Source organism: Echinops telfairi, unplaced genomic scaffold (assembly GCF_000313985.2).
Source record: "Echinops telfairi isolate 266 unplaced genomic scaffold, ASM31398v2 ScPeMD7_7429;HRSCAF=8467, whole genome shotgun sequence".
NCBI lineage: Eukaryota > Metazoa > Chordata > Mammalia > Afrosoricida > Tenrecidae > Echinops > Echinops telfairi.
The window spans coordinates 3,429,841-3,454,011 of NW_022111329.1; the positions used below are offsets into that span (position 1 = coordinate 3,429,841).

At 40.4% G+C, this 24,171-nt stretch overlaps 1 protein-coding gene across 4 annotated transcripts in view; it reads right to left on the reverse strand.

Moving 5' to 3' along the window:
• Nucleotides 1-17,763, reverse strand: part of AGTPBP1 (ATP/GTP binding carboxypeptidase 1) — a 184,557-nt gene extending 166,794 nt beyond the window's left edge. For all 4 annotated transcript variants that reach the window (XR_006680885.1, XM_045298624.1, XM_030887909.2 and 1 more), the window contains exon 1: nucleotides 17,699-17,763. Coding sequence is in view for 3 of the 4 variants with exons in the window: in XM_045298624.1 (XP_045154559.1) it covers nucleotides 17,699-17,730 (32 nt within the window). In the remaining variant the exon portion in view is untranslated. The remainder of the gene's footprint in view (nucleotides 1-17,698) is intronic.
• Nucleotides 17,764-24,171: the final 6,408 nt, after the last annotated feature.

A 24,171-nucleotide genomic window follows, 5' to 3' on the forward strand; every position in this document is an offset into this window, starting at 1 on the left:
AAGGTAGAATTGGGGTCATGGTAGTTGGGGGAGGAAGCATTTAGAACTAGAGGAAGATTGTAGGTTTCATTATTGCTATACTGAAACCTAAGTGACTCATCTCCTCCCCACTACCCCTCTGCAAGGTATGTCCAGTTGTCTAGAGATGGGCATTGGATCCCCATCACGCGCCACCCTCATTGACGAGAATATTTTTCCCCCATACCTTTGGTGTTTGAAGCCTGGTCCCTGAGGCCCTTCATGATCACACATGTTGGTGTGCTGCTTCCATGTGGGCTTTGTTGCTTCTGGGAAAGATGGCCGCTTGTTTACTTTCAAGCCTTTAAGCCCCCAGACGCTATAGGTCTCGATTGCCGGGCACCATCAGCCTTCTTCACCACACTTACTTATGCACACATTCGTCTTCAGTGTGTATGTGGGGAAGGTGGTCACACAATAATGGTTTTTGTTCTTTGGCGTCTGCTATCTAATCCCTTCAACACCTCATGTTCGCACAGGCTCGTGTGCTGCTTCTCTGTGGGCTTTGTTGTTTCCGAGCTACATGGCCACTTGTTTGCCTACAAGCCTTTAAGATCCCAGACGCTATATCTTTTGATAGCCGGGCACCATCAGTTTTCTTCACCACATTTGCTTATGCACACGTCTGTCTTCAGCGATCATGTCGGGAAGGTAGATATCATGAAATGACCATTAAGCTGAGCAAGGTGCTCTTGTATTAAGGGTATGCACATGAGGAAGCCCAATGTCCACCTGCCACCCTACTACCAAACCTATAATTATTTGCACCTAGGTCCGTTTCCCTCATAATCTTAAATATATTTACATATGCACATGTCCATATTTAGGCTTGTATGTATGCCCTTTGCCTCCTACTTCTTTCCTCTATTTCTTTACGCTTTCCTCCTGTCCCATTACCATGTTCAGCCTTCATTCTGGTTTCGGTAATTCCTTGCAGCTACCTTGCCCTTGGTCACTCCCTACCAGTCTTCCCATCCTCTCCCTACCATTGGTTTTGAACCATTTGTTGTTCCCTTGTCCCTAGGTTGGCCAACCCTCCTCCCTTCCCCTACTTCCCACACTCCCATGTCCCTCCGGGGCCATTGGTCCCTTTATTTTCTTCTCACATTTTTTTTGGTCCAGCCTCTCTTATCTAGGTGGACATGCAGATATATTAATGTGTGAATAAAATTGCGGGTGGCTTTGACAGCACAGTACCAAAGTGGCACATAAGAACATGGCGACGACAGCAGCAGCACCGACAATCTAACAAACAAAAAAGCCACTGACATACAAAATTTAAAAGAAGAGAAAAAAGGAAAAAAAAACAGAGAGGCTGAAAAAAAAGAAAATAGAGAGAAAAAAAAAAAAGCCTGTTAGTAGATCAAGGTCTGTTTGTTGACCTTTAGGAGCGTTTTCTGGACGAGTCTAATGGGGTGCCACATCCTGGCCCCAGAGTCCATCATTTGTCTTCCCTCGGGACCTCCTTGCTCTGCTTCCCTGCTACTCCATTGCATGTCCCCAGTGTTTTGCCTCAGTGTGGTGGGGTCAGCTCAGTTGCCCATCCCACACTGTGATGCTATCCCGTGCAGGGCCATGGGTCAGTGCAGGATGTGGCATCTCACCATGGGGGCAGCTATATGGTCCTCTCTGTACACTGGGCCCTCCGAGCTGGGCTATCGTCCTCTGAGCTTGGTGGGCCCAGTTGTGCTCCGCTCCTCTCCTCCTCCTTCCTTTGCTTCAGCTTCCTTCTGGGTGTGGTGTGGTAGGTCAGTTCCTCTCTTACACCAGACGATCTATTTCCATTTTCTGTGGGCTGCACACCTTTTTAAATAGATAATTTTATTGGGGCTCTTGCAACTCTTGTTACAATCCATTCATCAATTGTATCCATATTAGTACATATATTGCCATCATTCTTTTCTAAACATTTACTTTCTCTTGAGCCCTTGGGATCAACTCCTCTTTTTGCCCCCCTCCACCCTCTATCCTTGTGGCCCCTTGATAGATTATTGATTGCTATTATTTTCCTATCTCACACCGACTACTGTCTCCCTTCCCCTCTGGTTTCTTTTGTTCTTCCCCCTGGATGGAGGGGTGTGGTTATGTGCCAATCATTGCAATTGGTACCCCCTTCCTTCCCATCTCTCCTCCTCTTCCCCCTACCCTTTAGGTATCACTATTCCCATTCCTGTTCCTGGGTTCTGTGTGTCATAAGCATTATCTCTTGCCTATACCTATGTATATGCTCCCATTTATTCCCGAGTGGGAAGCAGATCTTTATAGAAGCCTCACATTTCACCCACAGAGCACCTGGTGTGTTTGAAATGCTTACCTTATGGTTAGCAGCCAACATGATACCCACAATGCCATCACATATAAAGGTCAGTAGTAATTAATCACACTGTCCTTTACATTCTTTTACTGTTAACAAATGTTAATCACTTTACATTCATTAATTTTTCCTAACTTCTGCGATCATGTTCTAGTGAGAATTCTAGATTATTTGTTCCATAATAACTGGTTATTGCTAAGCATATGACTCCTCAAAACCACATTTAAATGCGAATTAATCAGTACAGGCTAGGTCAAATATTTTTTCTGTTTCGGGGTAGAGGACCTCATAATAACTTTATAGTAAAAATTACTTAGTACTTCCAAAAGCTAATGTGCATTTATACCATACATTTTAATTTTTAATTATTAATGTTAATTCACATAAAATAACCAAAAAATCCATTACATGCTCATATAACTAATAATTTTTATGAAAAATAGAACATTTTCCAAAACAAAAATGTGGTGAAATGGCATCATTTCATACTTTTGTAAATCTTATCAATGCCTAGTTCAGAGAGCACAGCTAGATTCTCTGTTTCTGCACTCAATGGGTTAAAATATCACACATCATGTAGCCTTGAGCAAACTCCACTATATGAGAGATTACCAAAAAAAAAAAAGTAAAAACAGAACTCCCACCCTCCCCTATGTATTTAATATTTTTTACAAAACAACCTTATCACCTTCAAAGTACTCTCCATTACACTTAATACATTTGTCAATCTGCAACTCCATTCTTGGAAACATTTTTCAAACTCATCTGTTTCGATGGCTGAAAGCACTTCCCTCACTTTTTTTCTTCAAGCTCTTCTATTCCATCAAATTGCTGTCCTTTCATGACCCTCTGCATTCATGGAAACAAAAAGATGTCGCATGGAGTGAGGTCAGGTGAGTAAGGTGTGGGGGTGGTTAGAAGAGGCATGCTATTTTTTGCCAAAAACTGGCGCTCTGAAATGGCTGAGTGAGAAGGTGCATTGTAGTGGTGGCAAAAGTAGTCTCCCGTGTGCCATTAATCAGGCCTTTTTTGTCCCACACTATTATGCAATCTTTTCAGAACTTCTAAATAAAAAGCTTGATTAACAGTCTGACCTGGCGGGATGAACTATGGGTCATCATTTCTATCCATTCAAGTTGACAGACATCCAGAATGGGATTTGTCATCAATCAACATTTCACCTTTTTTGAAATGAGAAAACCACTCATACCCTTGAGCTTCTCCAACAGTGCTGTCCTTGTCAGCTGGGCTCAACATCACAAGTTTCTGCAGCATTTTTCCGGAGCAGGAAACAAAATTTCGCAGTTGCACACGTTCTCTTAAATCAGTCATTATAAAATGTGAGGTTCGAGTGAAACTGCTTTTACAAAAAAGATTCACTGTGACCAGAGAAAACCTTCAGAGGTGACACCACCGGGTGCATTAACTCCAGAGCAAGTTGTTCGATGCTCGCCTAGCAGGGGGAAAATGCACACTATGAAAGCTCCACTCCACCCAGCATAATTCTGGTTGGGTTTAGGGGTTGGGGGGTGGGGGGTGGGGGTGTTTACACTGACCCATGGCCCTGCGGGGGACAGCACCAGAGACACAGTGTGGGAATTGCACCTGATCTGATCCCGCCACACCGAAGCAAAGCACAGCCTGGGGAGGCCCCCTCAGCACCCACTCCAGTACTGCTCAGGATGCACATGGTACCCACTCTCGGGCCTATTCTGGGTCCACGGTCTCTCTTCTCACTTACTCTCTTGGACTCCAGCTCCTGGTGAGAGAATATTCTCTCCTCTCTTTTGACCCTGCTCCTGCGCCCACTCGGGCTGTGCTTCGGTCTCTCTGGTCAGTAAACCACATGTGGGTGCACAGTCCCATGAGTTGCCCATGTTCCGTGGTGAGCCCCAGCGTGGCTTCCGTGAGGTGAGGTTTGGCACGCTTCCCTGAAGTAGGATGTATTCTTTTGAGACTGTAAAACCTGAAACTTGTCCCATCCTTTATAAAAACCCAGTTGGATCACACACACAAAAAGATCTGATGAGCTGTGAGATGACATCAAGAGCAAGCAATACATACATGTATTCCCCTTCCCCATCTGCTTTCTTTTCTATTGAAACTTTTCACTGTTTTATTTGTTACTGCTGTTGATAACGGTGGTATTTTTTCTTTCTATGAAATACAGGATAAGTAAATCTATAGAAAGAGTAACTGGATATGAGGATGGGGAAAAAGATCTACGTGCATATATTTATAAGTTTAGTATTAAGGTAGCAGATGAACATTGGATCTCCACTCAAGTACTCCCTCAATGCAAGAATATTTGTTCTATTAAACTGGCTTTCGATGATGCTCACCTTCCTGACACAATCGCTAAAGACAAAGTGGGTGCGTAAGCAAATGTGGTGAAGAAAGCTGATGGAGTCCGGCTATCAAAATATATAGCATCTGGGGTCTTAAAGGCTTGAAGATAAACAAGCAGCCATCTAGCCCAGAAGCAACAAAGCCCACATGGAAGAAGCACACCAGCCTGTGTGATCACGTGGTGTTGAAGGGACCGGTATGAGCCATCAAAGAACAAAAAATCATATCATTGTGAATGAGGGGGAGTGCAGATTGAGAACCCAAGACCCATCTGTAGGCAACAGGACAACCCCTTGCAGAAGTGTCACAGAAAGGAGTTAAACCAGTCAGTGTGCAGTGTAGCAACAATGAAACATACAACTTTCCTCTAGTTCCTAAATCCTTCCTCCCCACCTGCTATCATGATCCCAATTCTACCTTACAAATCTGGCTAGACGAGAATGTACACTGGTACAGAAAGGAACTGGAAACACAGGGAATCCAGGACGGATGGTCCCTCAAGGACCAGTGGTGAGAGTGGCAATACTGAGAGGGTGGAGGGGAGGTGGGGGGGAAAGGGGGAATCAATGACAAGGATCTACATATAACCTCCTCAGTGGGGGACGGACAACATAAAAGTGGGGGGAGACGTCGGACAGTGTAAGATAGGTCAAAATAATAATAATTTATCAATTTTCAACAGTCCATGAGGGAGGGGGAATAGGGAGGGAGGGGGAAAATGAGCTGATTCCAAGGGTTCAAGCAGAAAGAAAACATTTTGAGAATGATGATGGCAACAAATGTACAAATGTGCTTGACAAAATGGATGTGAAGAGTTATATGAGCCCCCCAATAAAATTATTTTTAAAAAGAAATAGTAACTAGATTAATAGCTTCTTAGGGTTGTGACAGGGGATGTGGTGAGAAATGGGAAGCTAATAATAATGAATACAAAAAGAGGAAAATGTTCTAAAATTGTTTGTGTTGATAATCACACAACTCTTTTTAATATGCTGAAACTATTGAATTGCATAACATGTCAATTTTATCAGTAAAACTGTTTAAATTATTTTTTTTCTTTAAAAGAAGGGGGGAAAGCTGAACAGAATGTTTCAAAGGACAGCTCAAAAAGACAAAGTACTATAAAGAAATGTGCAAAGACCTGGAGTTAGAGAGCCAAAAGAGAAGATAATGCTCAGCATATCTCAAGTTGAGAGAAGTGAAGGAAAAATACATCAGGCCTTGGATTACAATATTAAAGGATTCTATGGCAAAATACTGAATGATGCAGGATGCATCCAAAGAAGATGGAAGGAATACATAAAGTCACTGTACCTTCTAGAAAGAGCCGATGACACTCAACTATTTCAAGTGGTAGCATATAATTATGAACCTATGGTACTTAAGAAGAAGTCCAAGCTGCACTGAAGGCATTGGTGAAACATGGCTCTAGGAACTGATGGAATACCAGTTGAAATAGTTCAACAAGCTGAAGAAGCACTGGAAGCACTCACTCATCTATGCCAAGAAATAGAGACGATAAAGGAACTGAAGAAATCCATACATGTGCCCATTTCAAAAAGAAGGGTGACTTAAGAGAATGCCGAAATTACTGAACAATATTAATATCACATAAGTAAAATTTTGCTGAAGATAATTCAGCAGCAATTGCAGCAATACATCAACAATATGCTAAAGAAATTCAAACTAGATCAAAAGTGGACACGGCACAGGGATATCATTGCTACTCTGAGATGGATCTTGGCTGAAAGTAGAGAATAACAGAAAAATGTTTTTGTTTTATTGACTATGCAAAGGTATTTCATTATGCAGGTCATAACAAACTATGGATGAGATGACACTGTGAAGAATAGGAGTTCTTGATCACTCATTGTGCTCAGGTGGAACAGTCACTTAAAGAGAATAAGGGTTTAGAATTAAGAAAGATGTGTGCCAGGGTTGCATCCTATCACCATACTTAGTTAATCTGTACCATGCAAATAATAAGAAACTGGAGGAAGATTCATTAAAAACTTAGGATATGCAGATAAGGTAATCTTGCTTGCTGAAAAGGAGGAGGCCTTGAAACATATGTGGATGAAAATCAAATATCGCATCCTTCAAAAGAGACTACAACACAAAGTAAAGAAAATCAAAATCTTCAAAAGTGGATCAACAGATATTATAATAAACGAGAAAATACTGAGGCTGTCAAATATCCTGCTTACTCGAAGGCTGGGAAAAGAATAACAGTACCAAGTGCTCACAAAGGGCAGGAAACTGTGTCTTTCCCACCAATCAAAATAAAAAAGCTCTTAATTAACAGGTACGTTAGATTTCTGTCACCAGAGCTCCCCATTTTAAAAATACTATTAATATGAAAAACCAAGTACAGGCTGGAAAAGTTATTTGTAATGCTAATATCTGATAAAGGATTTGAATCAATAAGCGCAATACTCAATAAGAAATCAAACACCTCAATTTTGAAGATGGAAGGAGTTGGAAAGACACTTGGCCAAATAAATAAGCAAAAGTTAAATAAGTGCTTGCAGCTTAAGTCAAGAGGGAACGCAAATAAAAAGCATGTGATTTTTTTTCATGAACTTACCAAGTATTGATGAAGTTGTTGCTATTGATGGTTCCAACTCATGCGTTCTTTCAGTGTTCACAATTGCCCTTATTCTTGTTTGAACCCACTGTTACAGCCACTGTGTCAATCCACCTTGCCAAGTCTTCCTCTTTTCACTGGCCTCTACTTTACCAAGCATGATGTCTTTTTTCAGAGACTAGTCTCTCCTGATAGCACATCTAATACATAAGACAGTCTCACCATCCTTGCCTCTGAGGTGCATTCTAGCTGCACTTCTTCCAAGACATTGGTTTGTTCTTTTGGCAGTCCATGATACTTTCAATATTCTTTGCCAGTTTCACAATTCAAATGCATAAATTTTTCTTCACTCTTCCTTTTTCAATGTCCAACTTTCAAATGCATGTGAGGTTATTGAAAACACCCTTGCTTGGGTCAGGCACACCTTAATCCTCAAAATAATATCCTTGCTTTACAACAATTTAAACAGATGAGGATGTAGGGGAACTGAAAACCAGGCAATTCACAGGGAAAAAGCATAATTGATACATACTGCTACTGAACAACGTTTTGTTCTGTTGTACATAGAGTCACTGCGTTGGAAACAACTTGATGGCAACTAACAATACAACCCTGCAGAGATAAATCTCAAAATAACTGCACTGAGTATAAGAAGCCAAAACCAACTCCCTCGTTCCCAAAAAGAAGACATATTGTATGGTTCCAGTGTTAGGCTGGGCAAACTAGAGAAACAAAACCAGTGACACTCATATATGTGTAAGAGAGTTTTATATCAAGAAGTAATTATGTATCAAGCAAATACCCCAGCCCCGTACAGATCAAGTTTATTATGTTAGTCAGGGTTGACTAGAGAAACAAATACAGAGACACTGACTATACAAATCAGAGACACTTTCATGTATATATGAAAGAGCTTTAAAACAAATACAGATTATATATATATATATATATATATATATATATATGAAAGAGCTTTATATAAAAGAGGAATTATATATTGAGAGAACATCCCAGCCAGTGCAGATCGGGTCCATAAATCCAATATTAGCTCATATGTCCGATACTAGTCTATAAATTCCTCTTTAGACTCAGGCAGCACATACAATGATGCTGAATGCAGGAAGATCACAGGCCAGTGGGTAAAAGGTCTTGTGAATCCAGTGGCAGTGGAAGCATCTCAGTGCTGGCATGGGTCTCCCTGTCTTTCTCCCACAGAGCAGCTGGTAATTTTAAACTACTGACATTGCAATTAGCAGTGCAATGTATAACCAGTAGACCGCAGGGCTCCTACCCTGACCTATAGGGTTGCTATACATCAGAATGGCTTCGATGACCATGAGTTAGGTTTGGAGTTGGAGGGACTTTGTGACTTTGTGATATAAATGTGATGAAAAAATAGAAAGTGGAATAAAGGCATTTCAATTGTTTGCAAGAGAATGTAATGATGGACAATGAATTCTATATCAAATAAGGAAAAAGAGATAAATGAGAAAATAAAATCAATACATGAGAGCTCTCGATAAAGCAGAACTCTTGCAGGACAGTCTCATGTTGCTTAACATCCACAGTATGTTCTTATGAAACAGGATGCCATGTGATTTGACCATTGTACAAGCACCATGATTATAACCTGGCCTTGGTTTTGGTTTTTTTTAAGCATATGGAACAAACTCCCTAAGCAGTGATTTGCAACAGGCTGAAAAGGATTAGCTTTTGTGTTTGGTTCTCAACCCATATCATTAGCAATTTCTCCATATCTGAAACTGGCCCCTCTTGCACTGTTGTTAGCCTTGTGGCTTTTGATGAAGCTCATCTTTTCACAGCGTAGAGAATTTTTTTGTCTTTGAAAACAGTCATAATAATGCAGTGCAATATGCCTAAATCAAAAGCAATGGGGTACATTGTTTTTTCACCTTACTGCCATTTAATAACCTTTTGTTTCCAATCTATTCTTCTCCTCTGCCTCTTGCTACTGCTATTACTAGCACTCTTCTGCGGTATTTGAAAGCCATTATTCACTTCAGGGTAGTATTTCAGAAAGAAAATTAAAATAGAGAGATAACACTACAATACTTGAAATACACGAGATGGGATGCTGCTGCCTATGAGTCATGAGTTTGTTATACAGTAGACTTTTCAAATACAAAGGGCAGTAAAAACATAAGCCAGTAACAGATAGTGTGAGTATCAGGACATATGCATTATAGGCTACATATGTACTGTACCATGCTAGGCCTGGAGGCACAATCATTTTGTATACAAGTGACATGAGATAGACATGGTGCATACAGGAAGCTGTTGTGTTAGCTATGTCTCATTCTCCTATTAGGATTTCTGTTGGTCTGCTAAAAATACACTAAGCAGTTTGAAACCACCAAGAGCTCGAGAGAAAGATTAGGCTTTCTACTCCCATAAAGAGCTGTAGTCATGGAAACCCACAGGGTCAATTCTACCCTGTTCTATAGGATTACTATGAATCAGAATTGACTCAATGGCAGTGAGTGATAGAGTATAACCTTATGGGACCGGATCATGGACATATGTACAGTCAAATATTGCTACAATGGAAATTATGCAGCACTACTGACTATACAAATCAGAGAGCAAACTCAAAAGATGTGCTATATATAGTTGAAGAATTTGTCGAAGGGATCACTGAAGACAAGTGGCTGCATAAGCAAATGTGGCGAAGAAAGCTGATGGTGCCCGTGTATCAAAAAGTATAGCGTCTGGGGTCTTAAGGGCTTGAAGGTAAACAAGCGGCCATCAAGCTCAGACGCAACAAAGCCCACATGGAAGAAGCACACCAGCCTGTGTGATCACGAGGTGTCGAAGGGATCAGGTATCAGGCATCAAAGAACAAAAATCATATCTTTGTGAATGAGGGGAAGTGCAGAGTGGAGACCCAAAGCCCATTAGTAGGCCACTGGAGATCCCCTTGTAGAAGGGTCTCGGGGAGGAAACGAGCCAGTCAGGGTGCGATGTAGCAACAATGAAAAATACAACTTTTCTCTGGTTCCTGAATGCTTCCTCCCTGCCCCCACTATCATGATACGAACTCTACCTTGCAAGTCTGGCTAGACCAGAGGATGTACATTGGTACAGGTAGGAACTGGAAATACAGGGAATCCAAGGCAGATGATCCCTACAGGACCAGTGGTGTGAGTTGCGATACCGGGACGGTAGAGGGAAAGTGGGTTGGAAAGAGGGAACCGATTACAAGGAACTATATGTGACCTCCTCCCTGGGGGACGGACAACAGAAGAGTGGGTGAAGGGAGAGGTTGGACAGGGCAAGATATGACAAAATAATAATTTATAAATTATCAAGGGCTCATAAGGGAGGGGGGAGCGGGGAGGGAGGGGAAAAATGAGGACCTAATGCCGGGGGCTTAAGTGGAGAGGAAATGGTTTGAGAATGATGAGGGCAATGAATGTACAAATGTGCTTTACACAATTGATGTATGTATGGATTGTGATAAGAGGCCCTAGTAAAATGATTTTTAAAAATTCTAATTTTAAAAAAAATTTGCATTTTTATCTGAAATAATACGTTTTCCTAGTGTTAAGATCTAGGACATGACAATGGCAGGAGTAGAGTGAATAGCAAAAACTCTCAGCTTCTGCAATCTGACCTGACTTCCTTATTTTAAATTACTACTTATTCAAATTTGCTGATTTAATCCATACAATTAACAATCCTTGACAAAGTTCAACACGTGGTAATATGTCACCTAAATTTGTTGTGAGGTGCTTTCAAATCAGTTGTGATTCACAATGACCCTACATATAAGAACAAAACCCTTTCCAGTCCTGCACCATCTTCACAATCACTGCTAAAATTGGGTCCTTTTTTACAGCCAGTGTAGCATTCCACTTTGTTCAAGGTGTTCCTCCTTTTCACTAAGTATGATTGATGTCCCTCTCTAGGGATTGATCCCAATTGATAACACATCTAGAGACTGTGAAATGAATCTTGCTATTCTCCCTTCTAAAGAGCATTCTGGCTGTACTTCTTCCTAAACATATTTATTTTTTTTAATTGGGGCTCATACAACTCTTATCACAATCCACACATACATCAGTTGTGTAAAGTACACATACATTCGTTGCCCTCATCATTCTCAAAACACTCACTTTCCGCTTGGGCTCCTGGAATCAGCTCTTCATTTTCTTTTTTTTTTTTCCCCTCCATCCCCATTCCCCCCTCCCCTCATGAACCCTTGATAATTTATAAATTATTATTTTATCATACCTTACACTGCCAAACGTCTCCCTTCACGCACTTTTCTGTTGCCCATCCCCCAGGGAGGAGGTTATATGTAGATCCTTGTAATCGGTTCCCCCTTTGACCCTCTTCCTTCCTCCCTCCTGGTATCGCCACTCTGTCCTGGATTCCCTGAGGGGTTCATCTGTATGGATTCCCTGTGTTTCCAGTTCCTATCTGCACCGCTGTGCATCTTCTGGTCTAATCAGGTTTGTAAGGTAGAACTGGGATCATGAAAGTGGGGAGGGGAGGGGAGGGGAGGGGAGGGGAGGAAGCATTTATGAACTAAAGGAAAGTTGTGAGTTTCATCAATGCTACACTGCACCCCGAGTGACTCATCTCCTCCCCACTACCCTTCTACAAGGGATGTCCAGTTGTCTACAGATGGGCATTGGGTCCCCATCGCACACTCCCCTCATTCACAACGATATGATTTTTTTTCCCTTTGGTGCTTGATACCTGGTCCCTTTGACCCTTCGTGATCACACATGCTGGTGTGCTTCTTCCCTGTCGGCTTTGTCGCTTCTGAGCTAAATGGGCCCTAGACATATTTCTTTGTTCTTCTGGCAATCCGTGGCATAGTCAATATTCTTTACCAACACGGTAACTCAAAGGCATAGATTCATCTTTGGTCTTCCTTATCATTCAGCTTTCAAATGCTTGTAAGGCAATAGAAAATACCTTGTCTCCGGTCACACATTTGGTCCTCACGTGACACCTTTGCTTTTCAACTCTTTAAAGAGGTCTTTTGCAGATCTGCCCAATTTAATACATCATTTGATTTCTTGACTGGTGCTTCTATGGGCATAATTTGTAGATCCAAGTAAAACTAAATCCATGACAACTTCAATCTTTTCTTCATTTGTCATGACATTGTCTATTGGTAGAGTTGTGAGGACTTGTTTTCCTTATGTTAAAGTGTAATCCATCAGTGAAAGCTTTAGTCTCTGATCTTCATCTGTAAACGTTTCAAGTCCTCTTCGCTTTCAGCGAGTACGGTTGCATTGTCTGTCTATCAGAAGTTGCTAATGAGCCTTCCTCTAATCCTGATGATGAGATTCTCCTTCTTCATATAAGTATACTTTAAATCTAATTGCTTGGTTAGCATGCAGATTGAATAAAGTATGTTGAAAATTTAACTCTGATATTCACCTTTCCTGATTTCAAAACACACGGTGTCATTATTCTGTTTTGAAAGACTGACTCGGCATATGTACAAGTTCCACATGAGCAAAATTAAGTATTCTGAAAATCACCTTCTTTGCAATGTTACCCATCATTTCTCATGATCCACACAATCAACAATTATCTAGTAATTTTACTTTAATCAATAAGGTTATTTGTTAGGCCTGAGCTGCTGCTCTTTTATAAAATACAAAATAAGAGTTAGCAGTGCCCCATCCTCACCTCTGTCCACAGGAATTCATGCCCGTACTCTCTCTACTCTCCCCCCACCTACCCACTCCCCCAAAAAACCTGTTCCTGATTTTGTCTTCCCTGCTTTGTGATCCATTTGACTTATAGACCTAGAGATTCTAGTCTCACTCCTAGCCTAGGACTCCTTAAGCAGGTCCAGTTAGGCACTCACCAGGCCTGGGTATGAAGACCAGGTTGGGACCTGAAGATGCATAAGAAGATAGTCCCTGCTGGGAGAAAGGCTGGTTGGCGCAGGGGCACCTGTGTCTTTGCCCTAGCAACTCTATGCTCGTCAGACCTGGAGGTTCTAGTTCCAAAAGAAAGAATGTCCCCATCTGGAAACACAGCACTGATTCCATTGAACTAGCAGCTAAGAATGCTCCTCTGGCCATTTGGGGCTCCTCATGGCTTTGGATCCCTGTACTGAGCGATGTAATTGATCCTGATTAACAAAGGGAAATTGGATTAGTGCTTCATAATGAAAGGTAAAGAAGAATATGTCTGGAATCCAGGAGATTCCCTAGGCCATCTCTTAGTATCATGCCCTGTAATTAAAGTAAATGGTACTATAAAACCCAATCCTGACATGACCGCTAATGATCCAGACCCCTCCTCAGGAATGATGGTCTGGGTCACCCCACCAGGCAAATAACTGTAACCAGCTGGGATGCTGGTTGAGGGCAAAGGGAATACAGAATGAATAGTGGAGGAATAGTTCTACATGTTGGTTATGACCATGTGATCAATTGCAAAGGCAAGGTTTGTGATTGTCAGTATTTCTTCTTTATATGTTCTTATCAAATATCTTTCTTTTTCAAATTCAAAATCCGAAATTTTCTTTCTTATTTGAATATAGAATATTGTTCATGTATCATATACCAGATACAAACAGGTTCAGTGTGTTTTCATTTATATGTATGCTCACTATATGATGTTAGATGTAAGTATGATTTCATTAATGTCTGGAAATTATGTATCAGTAAACAAAATGTGTAAACATGTTAAGGTAACAAGGGGAGTACTGTAATAGTTAGGGTTTTCTATACCAATATGGCACCTGTAAGAAGACATAGATGGATTTTAACCTGTCAATCAGGTTGCAGCTTGATGATCTCTTTTGGAGCTGCAACTGAGATAAATGGCTCTTCAAGGTCAGCCCCTCTCTCTCTCTGGTGGTCAGACCAGCCCACTGCCTGATTTAGCTGCCCTGCCTCAACACATGTACTTTGCTACCTCTGGGCTGAGCCAACCTGTAGACCACAGTTGACTGCCTCACTGTAAGGTGCTGTTCTACCCCATGGTACGCCCCTCCCCCACTGTATCTGCTGTCTACAGTCAACTTCACTCGTCTTGCCACCACTACAGACCCTGCACCTCCCACCAGCCACTTCTCATCACTACACCGTGAGGCTCCACCACCACCTGCTTCACTACACTGCACCACTGGCCTCTGTTACACTTCATCACTTCATCTTCCTACTGCCTGCTTCCTTGGCCTTGGACTAATGGCCACATGAGTGAGAAGGACCTTCAGTATATTCATTGTCCCATGAAAGTGAATTAGACTGAGCTCTCTATATTGCTGTTGGACTAATTTAATGTTATATTCCTTTTCGTTATATGAGCTTATCCATATATATATAGATCTAGATATAATCATAAGTATCCTTCCTGGTTTTGCTTCTCTAAAGAACCCTGCCTAACAGTCTTTTTAAATTATTTTAATAAATCATTTTATTAGGGGCTTTTACAGCTCTTATAACCAAAAAAACCCAACAAAATAATGCGCCATTCCTTTCATAAATAAATTACAGAAATACATGAACAATGAAAACTGATTTAATGTTACTAAATAGGAAACCCAACAATTTAAGAAACAAATTTTATCTATAAAAACTATGTTAATATCTCTTATTTTAAAAGATTTAAAGCATACTTCCAAATGAAAACTTATAAATAGCAAAACATAAAATTCAACACAACTACAAAGCATAAACTTAAGGAGCTCGCATTTACTGGCCCAGCTAGGTAGTATCTAACCATCATAAACCCTTAAAACAGTACTGTTTTAAAACTCATTTTATGACTATTACAAGAAAACTGAGACTTTAAAAATGTAAGCAATTTGTCCAAGATTATCATGTACACAAAAAACCTACAGAGCAAGTCAAAGATCCAGTTTTTACTCCCCAATTCAATTCTGATACCAGCTGCCATACAGCATTTCTTCCTGGTTCTAGAGCTAGCTCAGAGCTCACAAACTAAAAGGATATGTCATCCAGACTGTCAAGCAAACCCAAGACTTCAGATGCTAGCCCCTAGTTTGGAAGTCCACTTTAACACTTTCCTGCTGGTAACAAACTAAGGAATTTCCCACTAACCCTTCAGGATGCCAACTACAAGCTTGGACCCCTGACTGCACCTCACACTGGGATGCCTCACTTCTGACCTCCTAGGTACAAATTCGGGAGTTCCCTTTACGCCTGAAAGATACCACCTATAAACTCAGAGCTTCCCTGCCACTCCTACCTGATCTACCTGATCCCAAAAGGTCAAGTTCAAAAATGCACTGTAAAAAAGCAATGAAAGCAATATACCTGTGACCACGATTTTACTTTAGGAAGAAAAAGATACAATGGAAAGGAGAGACATGGTATCATTTGATAGGGTTCCAACATAGAGCCTCCATGTCCTAAGGATACACTACCCTTTCCCATACACTGTCTCTTACCAACCAGGAAGCCCACAGAACTTAAGTGTCCAGAGCTTTTACTAGATTACATTACAAAATACAAACTCCATTCCCTCTTCCCTCAGGTTGATCAATATCAACATCACAGTGGTTTTTTTCTGGCCTACCTAGTCTTCACCCAAGTCCCCTCATAACCTCATCTAACCTGTTAGGTTGGTGTGGTCTGGAGTCCTTGTGGAAGATACTTAAATTCCAACATGTTCTTAGTGACTATCTCTCAGGAATTAGGGCAAAGATCAAATTCTTTGGATAAAAACCAATGTAAACCCAACAGCTGTATAACTAGCAAAACCCAAACCCAATTTCATGTGTCTGGTTTTAATTGAATAAGTCCCTAGTTAAGCCAATGTTAAGCTAATTTCTAAGTACCCAAGAGCTTTCATTAATTAATCTGCTGTAACCCAAGAGTCACCACACTTTTTATGTAAAAGGCCAGGCAGTATAAATTTTAGAAAGTGCAGGTCTGACAGTTTCTGTCACAACTACTCAACTTATTTTATTGCAAAAGCAGCCACAGATACCATGTAAACAAGTTAACATGGTTTCTTTTTAATAAAGACTATAACTTTATATACAGTAAAATTTGAATTTTACATGGTCTTCATGTGTTACAAAATATTATTTATTTTTCAACCATTTAAAAATTTCAACAACCAGTTTTACCACATTACCTCACACACCGCCCATACAAAATGAGAAGGTAGGCCACATTTGCTTTTTTTTTTTTAATCATTTTATTGGGGGCTCATACAACTCTTATCACAATCCATACATACATCAATTGCATAAAGCACATTCTTCACCCCCATCATACTCAAAACATTTGCTCTCCACATAAGCCCCTGACATCAGCTCCTCATTTTTTCCCCTTCCCTCTCCAGCCACATTTGCTTTAACCGAAAAGTTAAATCTTTTTTTTAATTGAATAAGATAAATATTGTGGTAATTACATAATTTCATGTCAACTTGATAAATAAATCTAGGCGGAGTCTAGCCTATCAGGTCACAGCCTGATGATGCCTCCTTATGGCAGTGACCTCATGAGGATGCTGAGAACTTCCCCTCTCTCTCCCTGGAGGTGGGCCACACTCTTTTCTGCTTCACTTTCCTATAGTTGAGACACTCAGAGAGCTGGAGGAGCCACATGGAGTCCTGCACCAGTGCGGTGATACTTCCACAAGACTTTTCATCCACCAGCCTGTGATCTGCCTACATTCAGCATCATTGCAAGTGGCAACTGAGATAAAGAGGAATTTTATGAACTAGTATTGGACATATGGGCTGATATCAGACTTATGGACTTGATCTGGACTGGGCTCAAATGTTTTCTCAATACACAATTGCTGTTTGATATAAAGACCTCTCTTACACATATGAGTATCTCTGGATTTATTTATCTAGTCAACCCAGTCTAACACAAATATGATTTAAACCAAAAAACAAACCCACTGCCAGTGGGTCAACTCTGACTCATAGCAACCCTACATAAGAGTTTCTGAGATTTTATGTATTTCTAAGAGTAGACAGCATCCATCTTTGTCCTGTAGAATCTGGTGGGTTTGAACCACCAGCCCTGTAGTTCGATGACCAGTGCCTAACCCACAGCTACCAACTCCAAACCAAACTCACTTCCTTCAATTTCGACTCACAGTAACCTTACAGGAAAGGACAGAACTACCCCAGTACTTTCCAAAAGTGTACATCATTCCAGGAGTAGAAAGTCTCATTTCCTGATAGCGCCACCAAAAAACAAAAAAGCTCTCAATGCCATTCAGTCAATTCCAATTCACAGTAACCTACCTACGTGACAGGGTAGAACTGCCCTGTGAGTTTCTGAGACTGTAACTCTTCACAGGCGAAGAAAGCCACATCCTTCTCCCAAACATGACGCAATAAAACTATTAGTCAAACATAAGTATTTTAAATAAGTGTTTCAAACAATCACTTTATGTCTTATTCCTGTAATGTCTATATATTTACATTTAAAATTTAGTACCTTTTCTCTGATGCCACTTTTAACTTGCTCATCTTGAGTTACTTCATTTCATCATTGAAGATCATCTAAAAGAAAAATGTTAATAGATATTAAACATTTACACAATTCTGTTCTATTATGTGTCATGAAGCCATACAACTAAAAGTTCTTCATTATGCACAATGCAAGGGAACAATGGAAACCAAAAGAGAATGTTTAACTTGTACATGCTTGTACCAGGTCACTTCAAGGTATAATGTGTGACTTTTAAATTACTTAAATTCAACCAGTGCAATGTTACCAAAACCCTAGAGCTACAAAAATGTATACCTAATACATTCTTACAATCTAAGATTTCTTTTGAGACAATTTAAAGTATCCCTCCTGTTCTGAAAATCCTCCTTAAAATACTCAAACCCAGCAGTAAAACATTCTATAACTAGGGTACTTGCTGTCTACCATTTCTATGGTAGTCAAATACTGGTAGTCTATGATTATTTCTATAAGAAAACATTTTAAATTAATGTTCAATTGTTCTAGATAGTACATAAACCTTATATAGAATTATCCTATTTAATATACTTAGATGCACTTTCACTCAATTAATACAGATTTCATCTTTAGAAGATAGATAGATATCATACCTATTAAAAAACTTAAATCTTGGTTCCCACTTTTTTTTAATACTTACTTGCATTTATGTAACAATCTTTATCCCTCAAACTCTGAATATTTCTCAAATTTATATATCATTGCTTACTGGAGCAGAATCATAGGACATCACTCAAAAGCGGCATATTACTACCAAATCAAGTTAATCACATATCGCTCATTATCAGGAGAGTCTAGTAATCCCTGGAGAATTGCTAAGGTAGAGGGGCAGCAAAAAAGAGGAAGATTCTCAACAAGACAGACTGGCAGACTGGCTATAACAATGGGCTCAAATATAAAAGCAATTGTGAATATGGGCAGAATCAGGTGGTGGTTGGTTCTGTCGCACAGTCACCCGGTAAGAGTCAGAATCAACTCAATTGACATCTAAGAACATAACCACACAATATTTAGTAATACTGTACTTAAAGGACAACAAACACGCAATGCAGCCTTCAATTTCTTATTCATAGGACTGGACGATACGGGTAGTCTGGTTACTTTTATCCAATGAGAAAGTACTTTTACTTACATCAACCAAGTACACAACTCTATTTTCTTTTTTTTTTTCTATTTTCATTTTTATCAACCAAATTGCCTTTTTAAAAATGGTTGCAAACCTAAAGTAACTTTTTTCCAACTTAATTTGGAAAAAGAAAAAGACCCCATGTGTTTCTAGCTGTTGCTGCCAAAATCAGAAGTTAAAATGACTTCTACTTTTTGACTGGTAAGACTACCTCTAAAAACAGCACATCTCACAAATAGTTCACTGTGAATTTTATTGGAATTGATGGAATTATAAAGATGAAATGATGAGCATGTATGCCCTAGCCAACCTGACTTCAGCAGTTAATAAATGACTCAAACTTCCAGGTCACACAGCCTAAAAAGCAATTTTCTCCTCTCCTACTGGGACTGGATTAAAATAGGCTGAACGAGAAATAAAGTTAGGTACAAGCCCATGGCAGCAAAAAAGAAACTTGGGAGGAGTAGGGGCTGCTGGTAGGAGACAGAAAGATAAGAAGAGTCATTGGGGAAGGCAGGAATATAATATTCTTAGAAGCACCCAGGAAAAGCCAGAGAAAGAGACTAAGAAACAGCTAACCAAAACTTTGTGAATAACTTCCTAGCCGCCTCAATATGCCCAACTCCTACTACAATGGAAAATGCTTAACAGCTAAGCATCTAACCCCTAGCAAATAATCAGGGAGCACTTCAACTTACAACCCCAAGAATTTGCTTGCTTGGAATCCTTTTAGCGCCAGGGAAATCACTAGCTCTCAACCCCATTACCCTGGTACTAAACCATTAGTTCCCATAATTTTTTTTTTTAAATCCACTGCCAAGAAATGAATTCCAACTCACTGCCACATTATGGACAGGGGTTTTGTCCTTTTGAGTTTCTGAGATGGTAAATCTTTCCAAGAAGCAGAAAGTCTCATTTTTCTGTGGCAAAGTAGCTGGTATATTTGAACCGCTGACCTTGTCGTTAGCAGCCCAACGTGTAAGGCACTATGCTACCAGCACTTCAGGTCCCATACACAATCTCAGAATCCTCTCTAGTGCAGAAGCCTGAGGCCAGAGCACATCAGACTACATGGAAAAACTCTTCCGTATTTGATACAACTAATCCTCCTCCTCCTTGGAAATATTTTTCTTCAGTTGGCCATACTGTGCTTTCCACTAACTCATTGGTCCTTCCTTCTAATAAAAATGTCCTTTATTAAAGTGCTTTGTGGCTCAGTTCTTATTCCCTTGGTGGTCTCAAACTCAGTATTTCCACTTGAACCTCTACTAATATCATAAACTCAATATACCCAAAATACATCCCCTGAACTTTTCCAAACCTGCTCCATCATCAGTTTTCTCCACCTGAATTAAAGGCAATTCTCTCCAACTTCTCACCCCAAAACCTCCACATCATTCTTGGCTCCAATCTTACACCCCAAATCCAATCCAACAGGAAGTTCTGATTGCTCCACTTTCTAAATATATCCAGAATCTAACTAAGGTGGCTCTACTTGCAAAATATACCCAGAATCTGACTAAATATCACTTCACCACATCTACCACCACTACCCTGACTGAAGCCACCATTGTCACCAGTCTTCCTTCTTCTATCTTCCATACCCAATCCCATCCCCCATACCCACCCTTTCTGGCCCAGCCAGTAATTTATCCTCAACACAACAGGCTTCATGATCTTTTGAAAGCCTTGGATGTTTTGTGACCCCTTTACTCAGTTTTGCAATATTTTACATTTCAATGGTGTAACAGGAATGTCTCCAGCCTTTTCCTCCCGCACTTCATCTATAATTCTCCTTCAGATACATCACTGGAAAGCCTTAGTTTTCTTCAGTACACTAGATTTCATTCAAATTATCCTCTCTGCTGGGAATGCCCTTCTGCCAGCTAGCCAGAGAATTGTTAGGTGCAGTCAAGCCAGTTGTGATACAAACTGAGCCCACGTACAGCATAAGAAAACAATGCCCGACCATGTGCCATCCTCACAACTGGTTTTGAGAGCCCGTTGTTGCAGTCATGGTGTCAGTCTAGCTGTCAAGGATCTTCTTCTTTCTCCCTGCCCTGTACTGTTCCCAGTACGACAACCTTTTCCAGGAACTAGTCTGTCCAAAAAGAGCAGCTCCCTCATTGACTGGCTCAAATATCATCTTTTCAATAAAGTTTATCTCAACCATCCTATTGAGTATTACAAACCATCTCCCAACTATAACACACCCATTGGCCCTGCCCATATCCACCATGTCTTTTTCCAGATCACTCATGACCTTCTAATATGGGATGATGGTGTAGGTGATATAAATCCACGGCTCTTGATAGATCCTCTTACAAAGTCTCATGCTATAGTATCTAATGGCTCAATGGTCACTATTTGAGTCTTTGAAATCACCCTGTAAAATAAGAAGCCCTGATGGCATAATGGTTACACATTGGAGTGCTATCTGTAAAGTCCACAGTTCAAAACCACCAGCCACTATATGGAAGAAAGAAGGGTCTTTCTACAGTTACAGTCTCAATGGTTTGTTATTTGGAAAACTAGATCACTTATTTAATTATACGTATTGTTTATTATCCATTTCTTCCCACTAGCATAAAAGTTCCACAGGGAACAGGATCTGTGTTTTGTTCATAAGATGCTCTCAAGTGCTTAGAACATGGTCAGCACAGTGCAGTGCAGATGGCTAACTAGGCGTTTTAACAAACACACAAATGCTCTGAAGTTTTCTTTTCAGAAAGTGATGCTACATAAGTGAGGAAGAAACTTCATTTTAAAGAATTCCATCATCTGGTGGGTATACTGGAGTTCAACTTTACTCTAACATGCCTTTCCGTATGACTGGAGCTTTAAAACTTTAGGGGGAAAAGTGTCTCCCAGTCGGTGAAGGGAGACATCAGACAGTGTAAGACATGACAAAATAATAATGATTTATAAATTATCAAGGGTTCATGAAGGAAGGGGGAGCAAGCAGGGAGGGGAATAAATGAGCTGATACCAAGGGCTCAAGTAGAAAGTGAATGTTTTGAGAATGATGATGGCAACAAATGTACAAATGTCCTTGACACAATGGTTGGATGGATGGATTGTGATAAACATTGTGCGAGTCCCAAATAAAATGATTTTTTTTAAAAAGTGTATCCCAAACTCCCCTGAAACTAGGGCTACAGGTATGATTTAAATCAACTAATCTTATCATTTATGAGAGATCTAAAAGACTGAAAATAAGGCAATGGCTATATTTAAAGACAGCACGTAACTGAGTTAAACATGGGAATGACTATATTAGCAGACATTTTTTAAAGCAGCATCAATCAACTCTAGCTAGTCTACATCTAAGGAAAGCAAGCAATTTGGCCTACTTCTAATGTAAGGCGTTCTTGGTTTAGAAAGGAGGAGTTAAGCACTCGACTGCGAACCAAAAAACTGGGGGTTCAAACCTACAGAGGAACCTAAGGAAGGCCTAGTGGTCTGCTGATGAAAGGTCACAGCTGTGTAAACTCTATGGACTACAGCTCTCCTCTAGTGCATGGAGTCATCATCTGTCAGAAGCAATGACAGGGCAATAACAGTCCAGTGACTGGCTTAATAGATTCAAATATCTGCTTCTATATTCAATCTATTGCCATGTGTTGTTTGGATTGAAGCACATGGAGAAAGTCCAGCAACACACAGCTAATAATGAGAAAAAGAGGGACATTTTTATAATCTTTTCAGGTAATTTTGGGTATTTCAGATAATTATTGATTCTATATCAAAACTGAACATGTCGTAGTTTCTTAATAAGTTAGTTGCAATTGGGGAATCTGAAGCCACATTGTTAGATTAAATCCATTCTTCTGAACTTTGAATGGGTCTTTTACCATATCTGAATTTATGAGATCATACCTGGATCGTTTGGAAGATATTGGTTCAGTATTTTGAACCAGCATCTTCCAAAAGAGTTTACACATTTCATGGTGTAATATTAAAAAAAAATCACACTTGCTACTATCACCATCCACCCATCAGAAACCTCTTTAGGTATTAGGAAGCTTTATGGAAGAGGTTATAATGGTGGACACGAATTACTCGTAATTCTATTTGTTTTCTAGAAAGTTAAATTTCCTCACTTATAATAAATATGACTGCAAATTCTTTCATTGAAGGAAGCCACTGGCTTGCTTTTTTAATTTCAGAGAAGAATGATAAAATACTCAAGTCTGTATAACCAGTCTTACATTGACTACTACTCTTTTAACTTAAAATGGTTCTTCATGAAAAAGGAGCTTCCTGAAGCTATAAGCTTTCAGTTCAAAGTTACAAAATCATTTTTTCGAAGACAGCACCAACCATCCTAATTCCGAATGTAACAGAAACATTTGATGGAAGCCATCCATTTCAGCACCAGTAGCAACTGGCTGCCTTTGTGTCAACCCCAAATCATGGCAATGCCACACATGTCAGAGTAGAACTGCCCCTGCTACTTAGGAGGGCTCTTCTGCCAGATATGCAAAGAACTAACTCCCTCACGGGTTCAAATATTGCTCAAGGGTTTGCAATGGCTGGATTTTCAGAGCTCACCAAGGCTTTCTTCCAAGGTGCATCTGGGTGGGCGTAAACCTTCAATCTTCTGGTCAGCAGCCTAGTTGACACCATCCAGGTTCTAAGACAACAGTTGTCAACCTGTGGGTCTCGACCCCTTTGGGGGTCGAACGACCCTTTCACAGAGGGACCCTTTCACAGGGGTCGCCTAAGACCATCAGAAAACACATATGTTCGATGGTCTTAGGAACCAAGACACGGCTCCTCAATCACCTCCTGGCGGATTCACCCACATGCACATATGCCCACATAGGAGTACCTGGTGTGAAGACTGTTACCCATGCTACATCATGCTTCAAGACAAAATTTCATTCATTTGTAATTAGAAATAAAGTGTGGGAAAGAAAGATTTCGTCCAAGTTGTCTCCCTCAAATTTATGCCAAACTTAGCTGCTTGCTACACATGGTAAGTAAATATACACTTGGAGGTCACCGAAAGTAGGTCAGAGGTTACTATTCTCCCTAAGAGTTATGGACCATCAATCAGACTGCATAGTCTGTCCCACCCTAAGTAGGGCCCACTCTCTTCTGATAAGGATAGTACCCTGTTTCCCCGAAAGTAAGACATCCCCTGAAAATAAGACCTACTTACAGTTTTGCCTCTGGCTGAATTATAGGGCATGCCCCCGAAAATAAGGCCCCCCAAAGCTACCGTAACTCTGGACTCTGGACCATAGCAGTAGGCACTGCCACGCACCTCACTGTTGGCTGCAGCACAGCTGGAGCAGACAGGAAGTGTGAG